Source organism: Clupea harengus, chromosome 10 (assembly GCF_900700415.2).
Source record: "Clupea harengus chromosome 10, Ch_v2.0.2, whole genome shotgun sequence".
Taxonomy (NCBI): domain Eukaryota; kingdom Metazoa; phylum Chordata; class Actinopteri; order Clupeiformes; family Clupeidae; genus Clupea; species Clupea harengus.
The window spans coordinates 7,614,529-7,630,876 of record NC_045161.1 but is presented as its reverse complement, the minus strand read 5'-3'; the positions used below and the strand labels follow the sequence as shown (position 1 = coordinate 7,630,876).

The following is a 16,348-nucleotide window of genomic DNA, read 5'->3' as shown; positions in this document are numbered from 1 at the left end:
CATGTGCGTCTCATTGGAAGCCTGTATTTAATAACTATGTGTCCCGGTTTGCAGTTCAGCATCTTTCAATCTCGCTTCCCCTCCCTTTGTCTCTATCCTTGCTCTTCACGCTTTCTCCTGGCTGCCAGGTGGCTGGTGACAAGAGGAGGTAAGGAAAAAATGCTGACAATGAAACTTCACAGAGAGGAGAGCGAAAATGAGGACGGTGTTAAGAGCTAGAATCACTTACATCCTCCGTATTTTTTTAAAGATGCACACAGGAAGTGCGGGGATAAATAGATGTCCCAGGGGAGACATTCCAGCAGGTTCTTCTCGGCTCTTTTTAAAGTAACAACCTCAGGGGCGCTCAGGAGGGAAGCTAAATTAGTTTTAAACGTCTATGAAAGGAACAACAATTGGGTGGGTGAGTGCGTCACCATAATGAAAGCCTGCAGCCATAAGGCCAGCGATGCAGTTCAACAACACTGGAGGTATGTGCTCCTGATAAAACATAGATATGTAGTTCTGTGCATTAGGTGCATATGTTTTTCAGAGCATAAAGAAAACCAAAAACGGTGGCTCTCCCAGCTAATAAATATGATAAACAATAACAATTCATTCTAAGACATTCCTGCTGTAGAAATGGAATGAAGGTGTGTATAAATATATCCAATGAATAACCTATACCTCACCTATAAGAAATGGGTAGACATAAAATGAGCTCAGAACAAAAGCATTTATTTCCAAACATCTTATCATCATACAAAACCATTAATACGGTAATGAAACATAACAAAAACAACCAATGCCTTTAGGGCAATGAGGAGATTGGCCATTTATTATCAGAGGTATCATCTTCTGTCTTGCCGGTCCAGCATCTATGCCTTCTTCTCAGCGTACTGCTGGTGCAGCTTCAGCACATCATCCTGAGACACCCGGGTCCAGCCTTCACTGTGAACGTGGTACAGATTGACTTGGCCTCCGCTGTAGGCATCTCGATAGGTGGCCTGGTAGATCGCTCTACGGGCCAGCTCACAGGCCTCCTCTACGGTCAGGTCATTGCGCAGGCCGCTGTCCAGGGTCCCGTAGGCATACATGGAGCCAGAACCCACGGAAAACAGGTCACCACACACACGGTTCCCCTCGGAGTCCACATAGTAGAGACCTGGTCAGAGAGAGAGGGAGAGGGTGAGAGGGAGGTTGAGGGTGAGATGAAGGGTAATGAAAGACCATGAGAAAGGAGGGAGCACAGGGAAGATGGATGGGAAAGGATGAGACATGTCAAATTGAGGTAAAGAAGGGAAGAAGTCAGGAAGGAAGGGCAAATGAAGAGGTGACTGTTCAATTAACAGTTAAAGGGTATGCCTTCACAGAAACAGATGGAGCTCCCTCTAGAGGAAAAGAGGCCATATTGCGTCATAATTCAGCGCACTCACAGGGTGAATTTGTACATCATTAATTATGTGGATCATTACACCAGAGTTAAGATTATCACCGTGTTCACTGACACAAACTGTGTGATTTATGCACTTCAGTCACAACTCAGGTGTGAGTCCCGTAAATAATTTGAGGTCAATTAAACAGCTGGATATCATGACACTTCTGGGATAGTTATCACAGGAACACCACACTCATACCTGGTCCTGTCTTGTCCCATCCCGCCACCATTGTGCCCATGCTGAGTCCCATGCCTTTGTACTGGTACACCATGTTGGCAAGCAACTTGGAGGCTGCAGCCACTGAGATGCGCTCCTTGTTGCGCAGCTCGTAAACGCGGCACTGCTTGGCTAGCAGACGCTCCCAAAAGCTGCAGTCGGCGGCTCCACCGGCCATGGTGCCCAACAGGTATGGGTTAATCTCAATCACCTTCTTCACAGTTTGTGAAGCGATGTAGGCGCCAGCTGTCGCACGAGAATCCACCGCTACTATGACACCATGCTGGAACTGAGCAGAACGGAGTATATTCAACGGATTTGTACCATATGTTTCACTCATATATTTTACAAACATATATTGGTGCTGTTTTGAATGAATATTTCAATCGACTACAAACAGGAAAATGTCAACAACTGTATCAACAGTGACATGACAGTGTTATACAGCAGGGCTCATTTTGAAGGGACTGATTAGCCTATAACGTTAATTTTGCATCAATTTGACATTATATTCCAGTTCACTAACCAGCGTTAACGTTACATATGTCATTAACTTGGAGATAACCACTCAAACAAGTTAATAGCAAAATAATAGCAAAATGAAGGCGATATATCACCAACAAGATATAACCATGACACAGCAATAACACAAGTGTACCGTTAGCTATCTAGCGAACTAGCCACACACAAGTGATGCTAACGTTAGATAGCTACGCTAGCTAGCAGCTTACCCAGCGTTAAGTAGATATCTAACTCCCATGGTCTTTAAATCACCGTGGAAATACTAATACTAGGTGGAATATGTTAATCCTGGCAGAACTTGAGCCCTTTTAAGTAAACTAACTAGCTCCCGCTAGCTGGCTAATGTTTGCTACTCACTTTGAATGCTAAAGTGGTGGTCCCATGAAGAAATTCTATCTTCTTCTCCAGTCCATCGTCACAACCGCCGTTAAGAGACGCTTTAATTGCAAAATTGTTGCCATCTCCAAACTCCGACCTAAAGCCAAGGTGATTTTCACCTGAACTCCAGCTTAGCCCATGTGGCCTTTGAAAATGTATTGAATCACCATGGAGTACATCTGCCAGTGCCATTGTGTGAAGCAGTCAAGTTTGTGGCTAGTCACTCACTTCCGATGTTCTTCCAAACATTTAGCCGAAAACGGAAATACGTCATCCGACAGCTATAACCACCTTCGCATCTTATGTTCGCACTCAGCCCACTTGATTTTCTGTTTTTAGAGTAGGCTAGTCTGCAAATAAAATTAATAAGAATAACTGAAAGCCAGGTCTACTCATAAATAGAACCCATTAATAAATAAATACAAAATATTACATATCAACTGACACTTATAATAAACCAAATATGAATTCAAACCCATGGAATAATTATTGAATTAAATATTATTTATATGTCCACTGGCTTATGCCTATTTTGGGTAGCCAATCATACCCCTACTTCACACATTTGCTTCCATCTGCTTTCTCCATTTTTCTTCTTCTCTCAGCCACCTTCTCTCTCTCACGCTCCTTCTCCCTGTAATACTCCTCTTTCAACTCCTCCCTCTCTCTGCGTTTCCAGCCCCCGGCAGTGATATGATAGAGGTCCACATTGTTGCCTGAGTAGGCATCTCTATGTGTGGCCCTGTATACTGCTTCTCTGGCCAGCGCCACAGCCTCATCCACGCTCATCTCCCAGCATATATCTCTGTCCAGGATGGAGTAGGCATAAGGTGAGCCAGATCCCACAGAAAACAGCTCTCCCTGTAGGCGGGTGCCATCGCTGCATACATAAAACAATCTGGGGCCGCACAGGTTCTGCTGCAGGTTTCCAACAGGAGCTGGTTGGGTACTCTTCTGACAAACCATTTCCAGGGATTCATTTACTTCCATTGTTTCCTCCTGATTCTTTTCTACTGTCTGGGCGAATATTGTACTCTCCCTCTCTGCATTGTCCCCAACATCCCAACCACAGAGAGTTGCCGCCACACATAGCTCTGTGCCCTTGAATGGATGTAGCATGTGAGATAGAAGCTTGGCAGCACCCCCTGTGGACAGTCTCCGATGATGGCGCAGCTGGTAGAGCCGCAGCTCGCGGGCAAGGATGCGCTTCCACAGGAAACAGTCAGCCGAGGTCCCCGAGGTGGTACCCACCAGGTGGGAGTGGATTGGCAGAATCTTTTGCGAGGATGGGCATGCCACAAGGCCAGAGCAACTTGAACGCGTGTCTGCAGCGGCGATGACACCACCCTGGAACTGAAAGGCCAGGGTGGTCGTACCATGAGACAGCTGGAAAGGTAGAGGAATGGACGAAGAGGCAGATAAGGGTATGCCTGCAGGGAAAGGAAGCGAAGGTAAAGAACAGTACTCAGGTTTGGCAGTAGGCTGAGGTGTAACATTCGGACTTGCTTGGCCAAACTGTAGTGGGCTCTCTTTGAGGTATTCAGCCACTGGCACATACAGCTCTAGAGGACTTCCATTGCTCCCTGTAAAGAAACCTCCAAAGTCTGTGTTCTTCCTGTTGTGGAATGAGAAAAAGGTGTCTTCCAAGTACACAGAGGCTGACGCAGAAATATTCCATTCGGAGTAGAGATAAGAGAATTTGTTGAAGCCACAGACCTCCTGCAAAGCCATCAATTATTAAAGAAATCTATCACAGGCACAAAATGATAACTAACCCTAGGCTATAATTACATTAAACAGCAATGCATTGTAAACAGCCAGCAGTACGATGTCACCTCTGTGAGACTGATGTAACCTTTTGATTTAATGAACAAAAGCTGGTTAATTAGTAGGTGCCGTGAGCAAGTGAAGCCATTTCAGTCCAAAGTTAACAAGCAAAGCTTCTTCTTAGATCTGAGAGGAATTGTTTATTGCCACCTAATGCTATCTTTCTATCGGTGTATCTTGTTTGCCTTTACCCCTTCGCAATCTACTAACTGGTGCAAGCTACGTGTGAAAAAATCCTGTTTATATATTGTGTCTTCCCAGAGAGTTCAGTGACCATGTAACATTATCCTACCCCATACTGTGGAAGATAAGACTGACTAAACAGTATTTTAGTGAAGCGAAGAAAGAGACAGCAAGCATAACAAATCTGATGCATAGCCTATTTTTCCGCTTTTTCCTGTGTGTGCGCTTCTATACCTTGTTTCCCTGACTGGATAAGTGCTGTGCCCATTTAACATTTGACATAGCCTTTTCTAACCATGAGGACATAACATTACTTCTTAATTGTTTCCTCAAATGCTAGTAGGATAGTGGAATGGGCTCAGCTGCCCTGAAAAGTTGCACACGGGCTACTTTAGCTCAAGGCTTTTGAACTGCACAGGTGACAGTGGTGTCGCAGACACCTGCCATTTTCCGACGTTCCGACGAAAGAGAGCGCCTAGGTCATCCTGCCACAAATAATGTAGACTAAAGTATCACATTAAATGCCTAAGTAAATGTCAAGTTATTCGGGTATTTTTGGCACGTATTTTAGAGATTCGATGGCCTCAAGGGTTATACAGAAGATTATTGTATGATCATCGGTAACGCGGTAATGTGATAACTGAGGAACTGGGGCTCAAAATGAAAGTTTTACTAAGTTTTTGCCTTGTCATCAGCTTCGCGACGCCTCTATGTTTGGTAAGAGATCAAACTATTTTCTTACTCGCATTAATCTTCTTTGACAGGTGACATGTTTCATATGGTATCAGCAATATTTAGTTTGCGCTCAACTTAATTCACTTTGGCTAGTTATTTCCGGGTGGCGAATGTTTAGGCTACATAGAAAACGCAGGATAAATTGGATTTAAGTGTTATTGCAATGTGGTAGAACAACTTATGAATGAACAGAATAGTCATTCTAAAAGTCAATTCTAAAGTAATTCTAAAAGTTCTAATATGTTGCTACCTTGACTGTAAAGGAATGACCGTATGCTTGTGAAAATGACACATGGCTAATGTATGGACAAATTGCAGTTTTCTGATAAGCAGGAATAAAATTCATACAGAATTACTGAAGTTGGGATTTCGGTTATTTATCGAGTCTACCATGGTTTATATAAAGAAAATCATCTATCCATTTGTACATATTTTGAGGCAGCAGGTGTAAATCTGAACTGCACAAGTAATAGTTCACGTGAGACCTTTACTGCATGTCATTGCAAGACTAACTTTATAACAGTCAAATTCTACTTTCCCCTATCATAGACAAAAATATTGCTGTTGTACTGAAACATCCTCACTTATATCAGCTTTCACCAATTTGTTTCTGTTCTCTCCAGGTTCACTGTGAGCCCCTGTCCCCCATCACACCTACGCAGACAGATGATGTGGATGGCATCTACTTTGTGGAGTTTGACTCAGTACCTGAGGTGGTGACAAGAAATACTACGGCACGTGTCCGCTACCAGTGCCCCAGAGCATGCAGGGTCAGACTAGAGGTCGTGCTCACTACCCCACACGAGATCGAGCAGCTGGTCTTCAGAAGGACATGGACCAGTGTCAAAAACCCAGGCACCCCCAGGGTCCGAATGGTGCCGCTGAACTTCCCCCCTGCCATCATATATAAGCAGGATTTTTCTCGCAGGCACTCCATCGATGCCCGTGAGGTTATGATAAGGGCTTTGCTAACCGACATTGACACACATGTAACGGAGACCCACCCCCGGGCTGGAGAGTATCTTGGTTCCCTGGCGCACACATTTAAGCTCCTCAGGACGGTTCCCCCTGCTGAACGTCCAGTTCAACCACACACCATGTGCACATCGTGGGGGGCTGAATTAATGTGGCAGCTGACTAAAGGCAGAATTCACCAGTGTCCCTTTGAGTCAGGTGCCATTCCAGTTTATCGCTTAAGGGCTTTACACAACACCAGTTATTACATTAGGTTGCTAAGGTATTTCAGGTGTTTTTCACAAAGTGTGTTGATTCATTGTCCATTTGTTTTATTTTTTTTGCACCCAATGATTTCAGATGTTGTGGATGTGACGCAGTTCCCCTTGGTGAGCACCGGAGAGAGATACGGGGTCATCCGCACCTTCCAGCCGTTCGTTAACAGGGAGCTCGAGACAGCTCGGTATCATAACATGGAGCATCCAAGGTCTGTTTGATATGGCTTTAAGCCTCACTCTATTCATTTGCACTGGACCTCTCAAATGAAAACTTGCACACTAAGGCTGAGAGTGTTTTTCAGTGAGTTCCTCATGCAGAGCTCTCTCATTGGAGGGCAGCCAGACAGTTGTGTACAGTTCCGAACCATGTCCCCCAGTAGTGTTACCCTGCAGAATACTAACTAACTCTCACAGCACCTTTTCCATTCAGACTGTTTAGCTTGTTTTATTTATGCTCATTTTAATTTCCTTTTGAATTTTTTTATGGAAGATTTTATTATCACTATGTATGCCACACTGATAGCATTTTCAAGGGCTGGCGCTTGTTAAAAAAAAACAAATCTGAATTATATCCTACTGGTTGCTTGTATCAGACAAATACTAGGTAAATACACAGAATCATGTCACCATGACACGAGATAAGCTTAAATGAGATTTCTGTCACTCCCAGTTTATCCAGGCCATTATGTAATTGCATCATGCGGGATCCTTGCCTCAGGTTAAAAAAAAACAAAAAAAAGAATATTTATTTATTTTTGTCCATTGGTTCCATTACTCTGTTTTCAGTGTGACTTTAGTGACAGGTTTAGCCTTAGTGGAATGCAGTGTTGGGGTGGCTTTGGCAGTGTGCCTGGGGGGATAGCCTGAGCAGACACCCAGATGCTTTTGTTTCCCTGCTCGTAGAGTGGCTGTCTCAGTGTGGATCTACCTGCTGAACTGGTGTAGTGGTATGCGGTGTGGGATCATTAAGCATGTGAATGAATTCAGCAACTTCGGCACGCCCCTGATCATGCTGACAGACACAGGTACAGGCCAGCAGACTGGTGTGCTTTCATTTCAAGGTGCACTGGAAGACTGTGTCTATTTTATACATACTTTTATTTGTGTTTGTGTGTGTGTGTGTGTGTCTCTGTGTGTGTGTGTGTGTGTGTGTGTGTGTGTGTGTGTGTGTGTGTGTGTGTGTGTGTGTGTGTGTGTGTGCGTGTGTGTGTGTGCGTGTGCGTGCGTGTGTGAGATGCATTCTAAACAGCACCTGTGTTGTAGAATTCTCCCATGAGGTTTGAAGTTATGTACTTGTTGAGTCATGCACACTGGCGGTAATATTTTTTTAATGTGTTATGAAGGCGATATAGTGGTTCAGGTGCGGTTAGCTTCAAGAATAGAGCAAGCTTTCACAGCCCACACGGCCCTTCCCATCCAGACATGGATCCGTTTGGACTGCTATGTTCAATATGCTCAGGTACTCCATCTAACTCACCACTCAGGAACCTTTTTCCCCATTAATAGGGTGTCTTTAAATTTGAACTCAATTTCTAGCCACAGTGAATCCCATTAAAGCCCATAAAATTGCACCTGTCCAGCCGCATTTAGCCGTTGCAAATTAATAGCATTTATTTTACCTGTCTTCTCCTTTAGAATTCCTCTACCATAAGCCCTAGATACTTCTACAGTTGATACATTTTTTCTCTGAGTGATCCTAATTCTGTCTTGTCTTGCCTCTCTTGTCTATGACTTTAATGGTTTCAGCGGATGTCACAGGATATATTTGTTGCATTGCGTGTAATAAATATATGATGTTTGCCTTCAAGGTGAAACTTCAAGTAAATTATGAAACAGCCTCTGGAGGAAAGGTCGATGCCGTGCATGTTTATGAGTAGGTATTTCTGAAATAAAAAAAGTTTATAACTGCTTTGACTGACTGTATTCCTAATTAACTGAAGTGGTATGATGAATGAGAGGAACGTATTCATGTGGCGTATTACAGCTTTCACGGGGACATTCTGTGCAATGACACCTCGGGACACTTAGTCATTGGAGGAAGCAGACTCATGGAAGGCATCCTTGGCTATTTTGGACCAGTCCGGTATTATCGTTTAGGTACTGAAGAGGTAAGCACAGCGTCATGCATCTCTTGCACACACTTCATTAGCCACTTATTGCAGAGGAAGTGAGTTATGGGAACTGCCAGGGTGTTGCATAAATGAATACGATTTTTAATTTACTAACACTGTCCCATTATGTACTAACGTTTTTGTTGTAGGTCATTAACCCACTGTCCCCCGCCAAAACACTTGAAGACTTGGACAAGTTCCATGGGCAGTGTGAGGAGGTGAAGCTGGTGATGGAAGGATTCATGTATGAATTAAATGTTCACAGAGACATCTCCTCGCAAGGTGATTTCTTTTTTTTAGAAGAAAAAAAATACAGCCCCATCTTCCCCTCTATGTGCTTTAAGAATTCAGTGCTCAGCAGTCAGAACATTGTAATGATTAATGTTTGATGTTTCCTATAGATCAATGCCACTCATATTATAAACTTCAAATGATAAGATATGGACAGATGACCTGTGCTCAGATGCTACACTGGGATTTCCAGAAGAAATACCAGCCTGTATTCAAACTAATAGAGACTCACGAGGACCTCATGCCAGGTACCCAAATAAGCCACTTTGGCACCAGTGCAATCCATACGTCTGATTCTATGTACATAATACATACACATGCATCCATGAATTCATGCTAAATCTGACAGAAGGCTATGGTCTACTTCAAGGGGAGTGGAACAGTGTGGCAGCTTTGCGCCTCGGCAGCCAGTTCTTTGAAGATGCGGTGAGCAGAATAGCCAAAGGGGAACCCGTGGCTGGACCAGAGCCCACGCTCTCCCCCATTGCTCTGCTCAAGGTGTCCTCTTGCCTCGGTCACCACCAGGCCTCACTGCTGTTGGCCACGGTTCATCTGGCCGGCTTTGGGGTCCCTGTGGACCTTCAGCAGGTACACAGTCAAAAGGAGCTCTGGCCCTTTAGCCTTCAGGTTACCGCTAGTGCCAGTGTTCCGGTATCTGTCAGGTTACAGCTAGTGCCAGTGTTCCGGTATCTGTCAGGTTACAGCTAGTGCCAGTGTTCCGGTATCTGTCAGGTTACAGCTAGTGCCAGTGTTCCGGTATCTTTCAGGTTGTTGTATGCTGTCTGTGTGGAAACTTATGAAAGGATATTTTGAGTGGAAATGTTTGGTGTGTGTGAGATTGAGACTGTACTGTGCAGATTGTAGGTGATTTTATGTTGTTCACATTGACTGCTTTAATGCGTGTGTGTGTATATGTGCATGTGCATGTGCGTGTGTGTGTGTATGTGTGTGTGCATGTGTGTGTGTATGTCCATGTGTGTTCACTCAGTGCTGCCATTGTAGAAATATCCTGTCATTGTGACCAGAGAAGCACAGAGAAGGCAGAGAAGCACTCTGACATTTCCCTGTCACTCTCCTGTTTCTGCACAGCTGCAATCTCTGTGATTACTCTGTCAGCCGTCCTCTCACCAGGACTCTCTTTCTCAGGGTCATGTCTACAGTTTGATTGGAGCTGGGGCAGACGATCGCCTGGCTCTCCTGCACTTGGGCTACAAGCACGCGTATGGCCTCGACGGCTTCCCCAGAGACCACGCCGTGGCATACAGTTACTACATCAACATAGGCAGGCAGACCAGTATTGACAAAGACCGAGTTGAAGATCCCCAGGTGAGATCTTTTCCCAAGTGCACAAAAAAAGGGATTCTCTTCTAATCTTTTTTGGTGTGCTTAGTCAGTGCTGTATATTGAAAGTTTGCTTCTCTTTGCCAAACAAAAGAGCCCTTCAGGCAAACGAGGATGAATTCTTCAATACAGTGGGTTTCTCATTGATGTGTCCTCTATGCAGTCACGGCTATTTTACATATGTTAGAGGCACAGGGGCTTACACAGCTGCCTGTCTCTTTGAATATGCATTTCCATAACCCTAACTGAAAACCACCAGCTACTGCAGAAAACTCTTTTTTCTGCGTTATCTGTGTCTGAGTGGAATCTAACAATCCATCTTTAATGAAGGGAATAATTCAAATAATAAACTGAGTCGGTGATGCTCATTTGGAGCAATTTTTGTTATTTTTAACAACGTTTTGGCAGCTGTCAGTATTGTATGAGGTCTGTGTTTTTTTTTTTTACTTCCCTGAAGACTGTAGAATGTGGAAAGAAAGTGGTTTGTGGCAGATTCAGCCAATCAAGTCAAGGAAGCACCCAAGCAATACGTACAATGACTTGCTTGCCGATAATCTGTCAGTATGGGTACAGAAGCGAGGGCAAGGGAGAGGGAGTATCTGCTTGGCAGCTGAGTTTTAAAAGGGCCCAATTCAGCCAGGATTGCTGACTCCACTTTTAATCCAACCCTTGATTATTATTTTGTGTATTTTTTTTTAAACTTAAAGTTAAAGACTAAATCAGCATGTTTTAAGTCAAACTTCTCGCTGTCTCTTCTAAAAGTAATCCCAGGACACAAGGTCGTATGTAACAGTGAGAAAAGCACAAAGCGACACCATTTGGGACCAGTTTGCAGCCTCTACCACCACTTCTGGCACGCTGTACCTTGCACTCATTGGCCTCGTAGCTTACTCACGCATTCCTGTCGTTTCCCTCCCTAGCAATACATAACAGACCCTATCCACATCAGTGACACGGAGGAGCTGAAGACGCAGATGGGGGAGACAGATGATGTTGTTCAGTACATCAAACTTCAAGCCGAGAGAGGGGACATCGAGTCTCAGGTAGCAGCTGCACTATCTGCAGTAGGGCTGCAGTCTGTTTAGACTGAAAGTGCATACGCTTAACAGCATCACTGTGCTTCTCTGACAGAAACACCTGGCCAAGATTCTGTTCTGGGGATTGAACGGTGTGTCTAAGGACGTGGGGAGTGCTGTGAAGTGGTTCGCCCAAAGCGCCATGCAGATGACTGATGCCAGAGCCATTTACGATTACTCCATCTTACTAGTCAAGGTGCCCCTCCCCCCCCCCCCCCCCAAACCCAATAATGTATAGAAAGAATACATCTTTGGGTTTTTTAAGCAAAGGGGATAAATGGATGATGATGGCTTGGTTAACAGATGGGTAGGAAAAAGAATGAAAGGGGTGGATGGATGAAAGGTTGGATGTATCGACTAATCTGTCTTCCATCTCCTGTGCTCAGGGCCAAGGTGTGAAGAAGAATCTAACCTTAGGACTTCAACTCATGGAGAAAGCTGCAGCCATGGTTCGTGTGTGTGCGCTTGCTTGCGTGTGTGTGTTAGGGCTGATACCCACTTTAAACATCTATTATTCATATGTAGTGAACCACAAATTTAGAAAAAAAAACGTGTTTATTTACTGTATATTTATAGATGCACATATATTTATACATGCATGCATCGTAACGTATATTTGATCTGCAGGGTAGTGACGAGGCTCTGAATGGGCTGGGCTGGTATTACAGCACCATTGCGAAAGACCCCAAGAGAGCACTGAAGTACTTTCAACAGGCAGCCCAAAATGGCAGCAGTGACGCCATGTTCAATGTGGGCGTCTACCACCTACAGGGGCACCCCATTCGAAATGAGGTAGGGGGCATTTGTCACCCGTGACTTCAGCCTGTCACACACTTCCATGTGGGAGAGGCTTGACATGGCTGTACATTTCCATTTCCACAGACTGCCGCATTCGAGTGCTTCCTAAACGCCTCATACGGTGGCCATGTGGACGGGGCAATAGAGGCGGCCTTCTACCTCACCGCTGGGAAGCTGCCAGGAGTTTCCCGGGACCCGGAAAAAGCTGGGATGTCAGTGATTCCGAAATAGTTCTGTATTTTTTTGGCGCATGTCTCTAGTCACCGTTTTTTCCCCCTCTCTAGTCTCGGGTGATCCCTATCTATATTGCATTGGTTTACATGAAATATTGAATACATTAAAGTGCCTCTGATATTGTACCACATTAGCGAGTGGATCTAAGCTGGCTCCGTCTGCCGAGGATGGTCACGCCTCACTTACCATTCATTTCCTCTGGTCATCCAGCCTGCTGAAGAGGATCAGCGAGCAGAACGGACACCTAGGATATGCCAACAGGAGAGCCCTCCAAGCCTATCTGCAGGGCTCCTGGTGAGGGAGAGCCACTTCCCCTCTTTCATCTCAAATCCCCGATTTCAATTACTTCCACCATTTCCCCTCCCTATAATCCCTGTCAGCGTGCTACAGTGTCTAATGCTCTCGAGCATGAAGAAAAGATAAAGTCTACAGAGAGAGAGAGAGATGGTGGGGTGGACGAACCTCACAGCAGTGCAGTTGTTGACCTCCGCTTTGTTTGTTTTATGTGTCGCCCCGAAGGGACGAGGCGCTGGTGAGGTTCGCCATGCTAGCCGAGACGGGCCTGGAAGCGGCGCAGAGCAACGCTGCCCATCTGTGTGAGGTCAGTTGTGTGAGGCGTCCGGCGCTGCGTGATGGCTACCTGTGGTTCACACACACACACACACACACACACACACACACACACACACACACACACACACACACACACTCAAACACACATACACACACACACACACACGCACATGCCTGCACGCACACACACACAACTTAGTTGCCTTGTGTTTTTTATATCTCCATGCAACAGGAGCTGAACCACAGCAGTGTGTGTCACTGGCGATATTACAACCAGTCCACCTATAACTATGCCCCACACTACGCAGGTAGGCTTCTGTTTCCTCTGATGTTGCTGCTGCGCCAGTCTGAATAAATGATGGATGTGTCCTGTGTATCTCAGACTTTGAGGCTATGGAAAGAATATAGATGATTCTCGTTCTGTTTATACCACACTGAAAAAACTGATAAACACACACACACACAAACACAAACACAAACACACACACACACACACACACACACACACACACACACACACACACACACACACGGGCACAAACACGATACAGGTCTGTTAAAGATGGGTGACCTCTTCATTGAACACCATGATGGCCTGGCCGATGGCATGTCACTGGCCATGGAGATGTACGCCAAAGCTGCGTTAGCAGGCAGTCCTCAGGTAACGTGTTTTTTTATTCTTATTCTATTCTCTGCAAAGCTGTAAACACATTATTGTACAAATCAGCAATGGTAACACCCTTAATTATTAACGGTTATGCATACGATTCCTGTGTAAATTGTCAGAATGAGGTCTTTTGCATGTTGTCTGACTAGAGGCCTTCAACACTATATGGGTTAAAAAAAGTAGTTCATCGTGTCCCCCCAGGGAATATACAATTTGGCAGTTTTGATAGAGGGAGGAGGAGATATCCCCCAGAGCATTCTAAACAACATGAGGGTCCCTGCTGAGAGGAGACTTGATAACACCGCCATTGTGCAGCATCTATTACAAAGGTATCCATCTCATGTATACTCGCTTGTGTCAAATTTTCTCTCTATACAGATTTTATATTTCTGCGGTGCTGTGCGGTAAAACATTACTTTAACATTACAGTCAAATATGATGTTGTTTCACAGTAAAAACAAAATAGAAAAAGGCTGCGAATGCACAAAAGTGTCGATATTTATAACAAGCAAAGCAAAAAATCCTCCCTCAGCTGTGTGGAGTTTGCGGAGGAGCGGGAGGAAGGCGCTTTAAGCCCGTGCGCTCTTGCCTTATTACGAGTCAACATCCAAACAGCCTGGAGGGGCTTCACCCAGGACACGCTGCAGTTAGCTCTGGTAGGCCTTCCTATTCAAACAAGATAAACATACATCAGGTATCCTCGGCTAATCTTCTCATAAACACACCTACGCTAAGGATGTATGAATTTAAATCTTCAGCTGAATATAAAACAGAACTCACACTGACACTGAGTATAAGCAGTACAGCCATTGAATCCATTGAAGTGATCCGTTTAATAATAGATGCCATGTCTACATTCACATTACAAATAGATGAAGTAGAAAAGATTTGACTTCTCTGAGTATGGATATTATATACACAATGTATGCAGTAATAAGTTGCGTATATGGGTATTCTCTTTATGTGGTGGTCGTTGGTTACAGATTGTAAGTGCTGTGACTCAAAAGAATCTTAAAATCTTTTTGTTGTTTTGTCTTTTGTTTTGTCTCCAGGCGTATGGAATGCTCGGCGGACTCGTCATTGTTGTGGCTTATGTTATTGAGCAGATTACATTAGGTGAGTCCCCAAGTCCCCCAACAACCATGTCACACAGCAGAGTTGTTCACCTTATGGAGAACTGATTGAATTGGCCAAACGAGCTGATGTGGCACTCGGTAGAATTAGAATGCTTCTTTTGATGACCTCAGGTTTTTAGGTGTTTTTTTTTTCAGTGCCTGGTTTAGAAAATACTGTAAAGGCAAGGAAAGCTAAACTATTGTTGTGGAAAAAAAGACTTACACGGGATAGAATGTGATGCATTTTTAATAAGCAGAAGAAGAAGGCACACAAAGTCCAATGACGCAGTTTCAAAAGTTTCCTATGTTAGGAGTCCCCTTTTTAATAAAAAAAACAACCCGTGTGAGTCATTCTCAGTACCAAGAAGAAGAAGGTGTCCACAGCTTAGAAGGGGAGGGGAGAATACAGGATGTTCCCTAGCAAAATATTTGGAAGTGAATCCTGAATTTGAATCCTGGACAAATATTATGTAAATCAAACAAAGAAATCCCCAAAATATGAACAGAAATATACACCATTTTCCAGCAAGGGTAGACTCTTTTCATAGAAGCAACCCCCCCCCACACACACACACACACACAATGAAAGGCAAAGGCAAAGGTAATAAGACAGTGGCGTAATGAGCAGAGTTGATTACATGGAGAGCCAGGCAGTCATGTGTGAAGACTATCTCCCTCTGGTGTGGGTCTCCAGGGCGAGACGCGGCGATCCCCGCCCGGCAGCGTGACGGCGCATTAGCCGGGTCAAGAGATTCAGCACCTGTCCATCCAGCTGACAGGCGGGAGAGTGGCGAAATGGATGGCACATCGCAAAGAGAAATGGGCTCTCTCCGAGTCAATCCATCAGACGAGACCGCGCTGCCAGGTTTGTGGTGGCGCCAGCGAGAGCGAGCGCTTCAGGAGGGCACGGACGTGGTCGTCACGGTGGCGGGGGTGTGCCTATGCGTCCTTGGCGCGATGCTTCTCTCTCACCTGCTGTGATGGGACAGGACACGTGGAATCCGTGGTGTTCCGTGGAGTGGTGCTCAGACGCATGTGATCCACACGTCCTTCATGGGGTTCATCTAAGCCTGAGTCCTAGGGAACATGCACAAATTAATGACCGACTGAATGTCATTACTAGTTCAAAAATATACTTCATAAAGAATGTATATTTAAATAAATGGAAAGAATTGGAGAGAATGAAAACCTTTACGCATTCTTGTGGTTGGTATTAGTATAATGTGCATGCATATGATTTCAGTAATATTGATACATTTTCCAGCTCTTAGTAGAAATACATTTCTCTGTGCGTTTGTGGCACCAGGCATACTTTCTTTGAAATATTTTTTTCCATTCCTTCTGGGTGAATCTTTTAAAAATGTATTATCATTAATAAACCACAAGATGGCAGAAACTGCATTTACACATCAACAAAGAGCTGACACTGACAACTCCATCATGCATTTCACCTTTCTGTGGAAACATAGCTACGAGGCTCTGCCTAGACACATACTGGTTAAATATGCACATATATGGTAATATTTGAGAAAGATCAACAATTCCGTGCCCAAGCATTTTTTCCCCTTTCCCAGCATCATAGAAATACGCACCAGATATATGCTTCAGGTTTGAATATTTTGTATCCATAT

At 44.5% G+C, this 16,348-nt stretch overlaps 3 protein-coding genes across 3 annotated transcripts; 1 reads left to right on the top strand and 2 right to left on the bottom strand.

The window, feature by feature from the left end:
- Nucleotides 1-696: 696 nt before the first annotated feature.
- LOC105894259 (proteasome subunit beta type-5-like) lies at nt 697-2,779 on the bottom strand. Its single transcript, XM_012820742.2, has 3 exons — nt 2,514-2,779; nt 1,617-1,923; nt 697-1,144 (listed from the first exon to the last, which is right to left on the bottom strand). Exons 1-3 carry the CDS (start codon nt 2,724-2,726, stop codon nt 858-860), a joined length of 807 nt encoding a protein of 268 aa, XP_012676196.1. The 5' UTR covers nt 2,727-2,779; the 3' UTR covers nt 697-857.
- Nucleotides 2,780-3,048: 269 nt separating this feature from the next.
- Nucleotides 3,049-4,265, bottom strand: psmb11b (proteasome 20S subunit beta 11b). Its single transcript, XM_042708977.1, has 2 exons — nt 3,594-4,265; nt 3,049-3,452 (listed from the first exon to the last, which is right to left on the bottom strand). The coding sequence occupies exons 1-2, from the start codon at nt 4,263-4,265 to the stop codon at nt 3,087-3,089; spliced, it is 1,038 nt and encodes a 345-aa protein (XP_042564911.1). The 3' UTR covers nt 3,049-3,086.
- Nucleotides 4,266-4,746: 481 nt separating this feature from the next.
- On the top strand, nt 4,747-15,906 carry LOC105893931 (protein sel-1 homolog 3). The gene is made up of 24 exons (XM_031575175.2): nt 4,747-5,261; nt 5,903-6,452; nt 6,594-6,720; nt 7,415-7,536; nt 7,855-7,970; nt 8,320-8,384; nt 8,496-8,619; nt 8,772-8,904; nt 9,024-9,161; nt 9,284-9,501; nt 10,060-10,239; nt 11,175-11,297; nt 11,386-11,526; nt 11,717-11,779; nt 11,958-12,122; nt 12,213-12,340; nt 12,573-12,656; nt 12,882-12,963; nt 13,168-13,243; nt 13,487-13,596; nt 13,804-13,931; nt 14,135-14,258; nt 14,655-14,718; nt 15,412-15,906. Exons 1-24 carry the CDS (start codon nt 5,205-5,207, stop codon nt 15,696-15,698), a joined length of 3,405 nt encoding a protein of 1,134 aa, XP_031431035.1. The 5' UTR covers nt 4,747-5,204; the 3' UTR covers nt 15,699-15,906.
- The last annotated feature ends 442 nt before the right edge of the window (nt 15,907-16,348 follow it).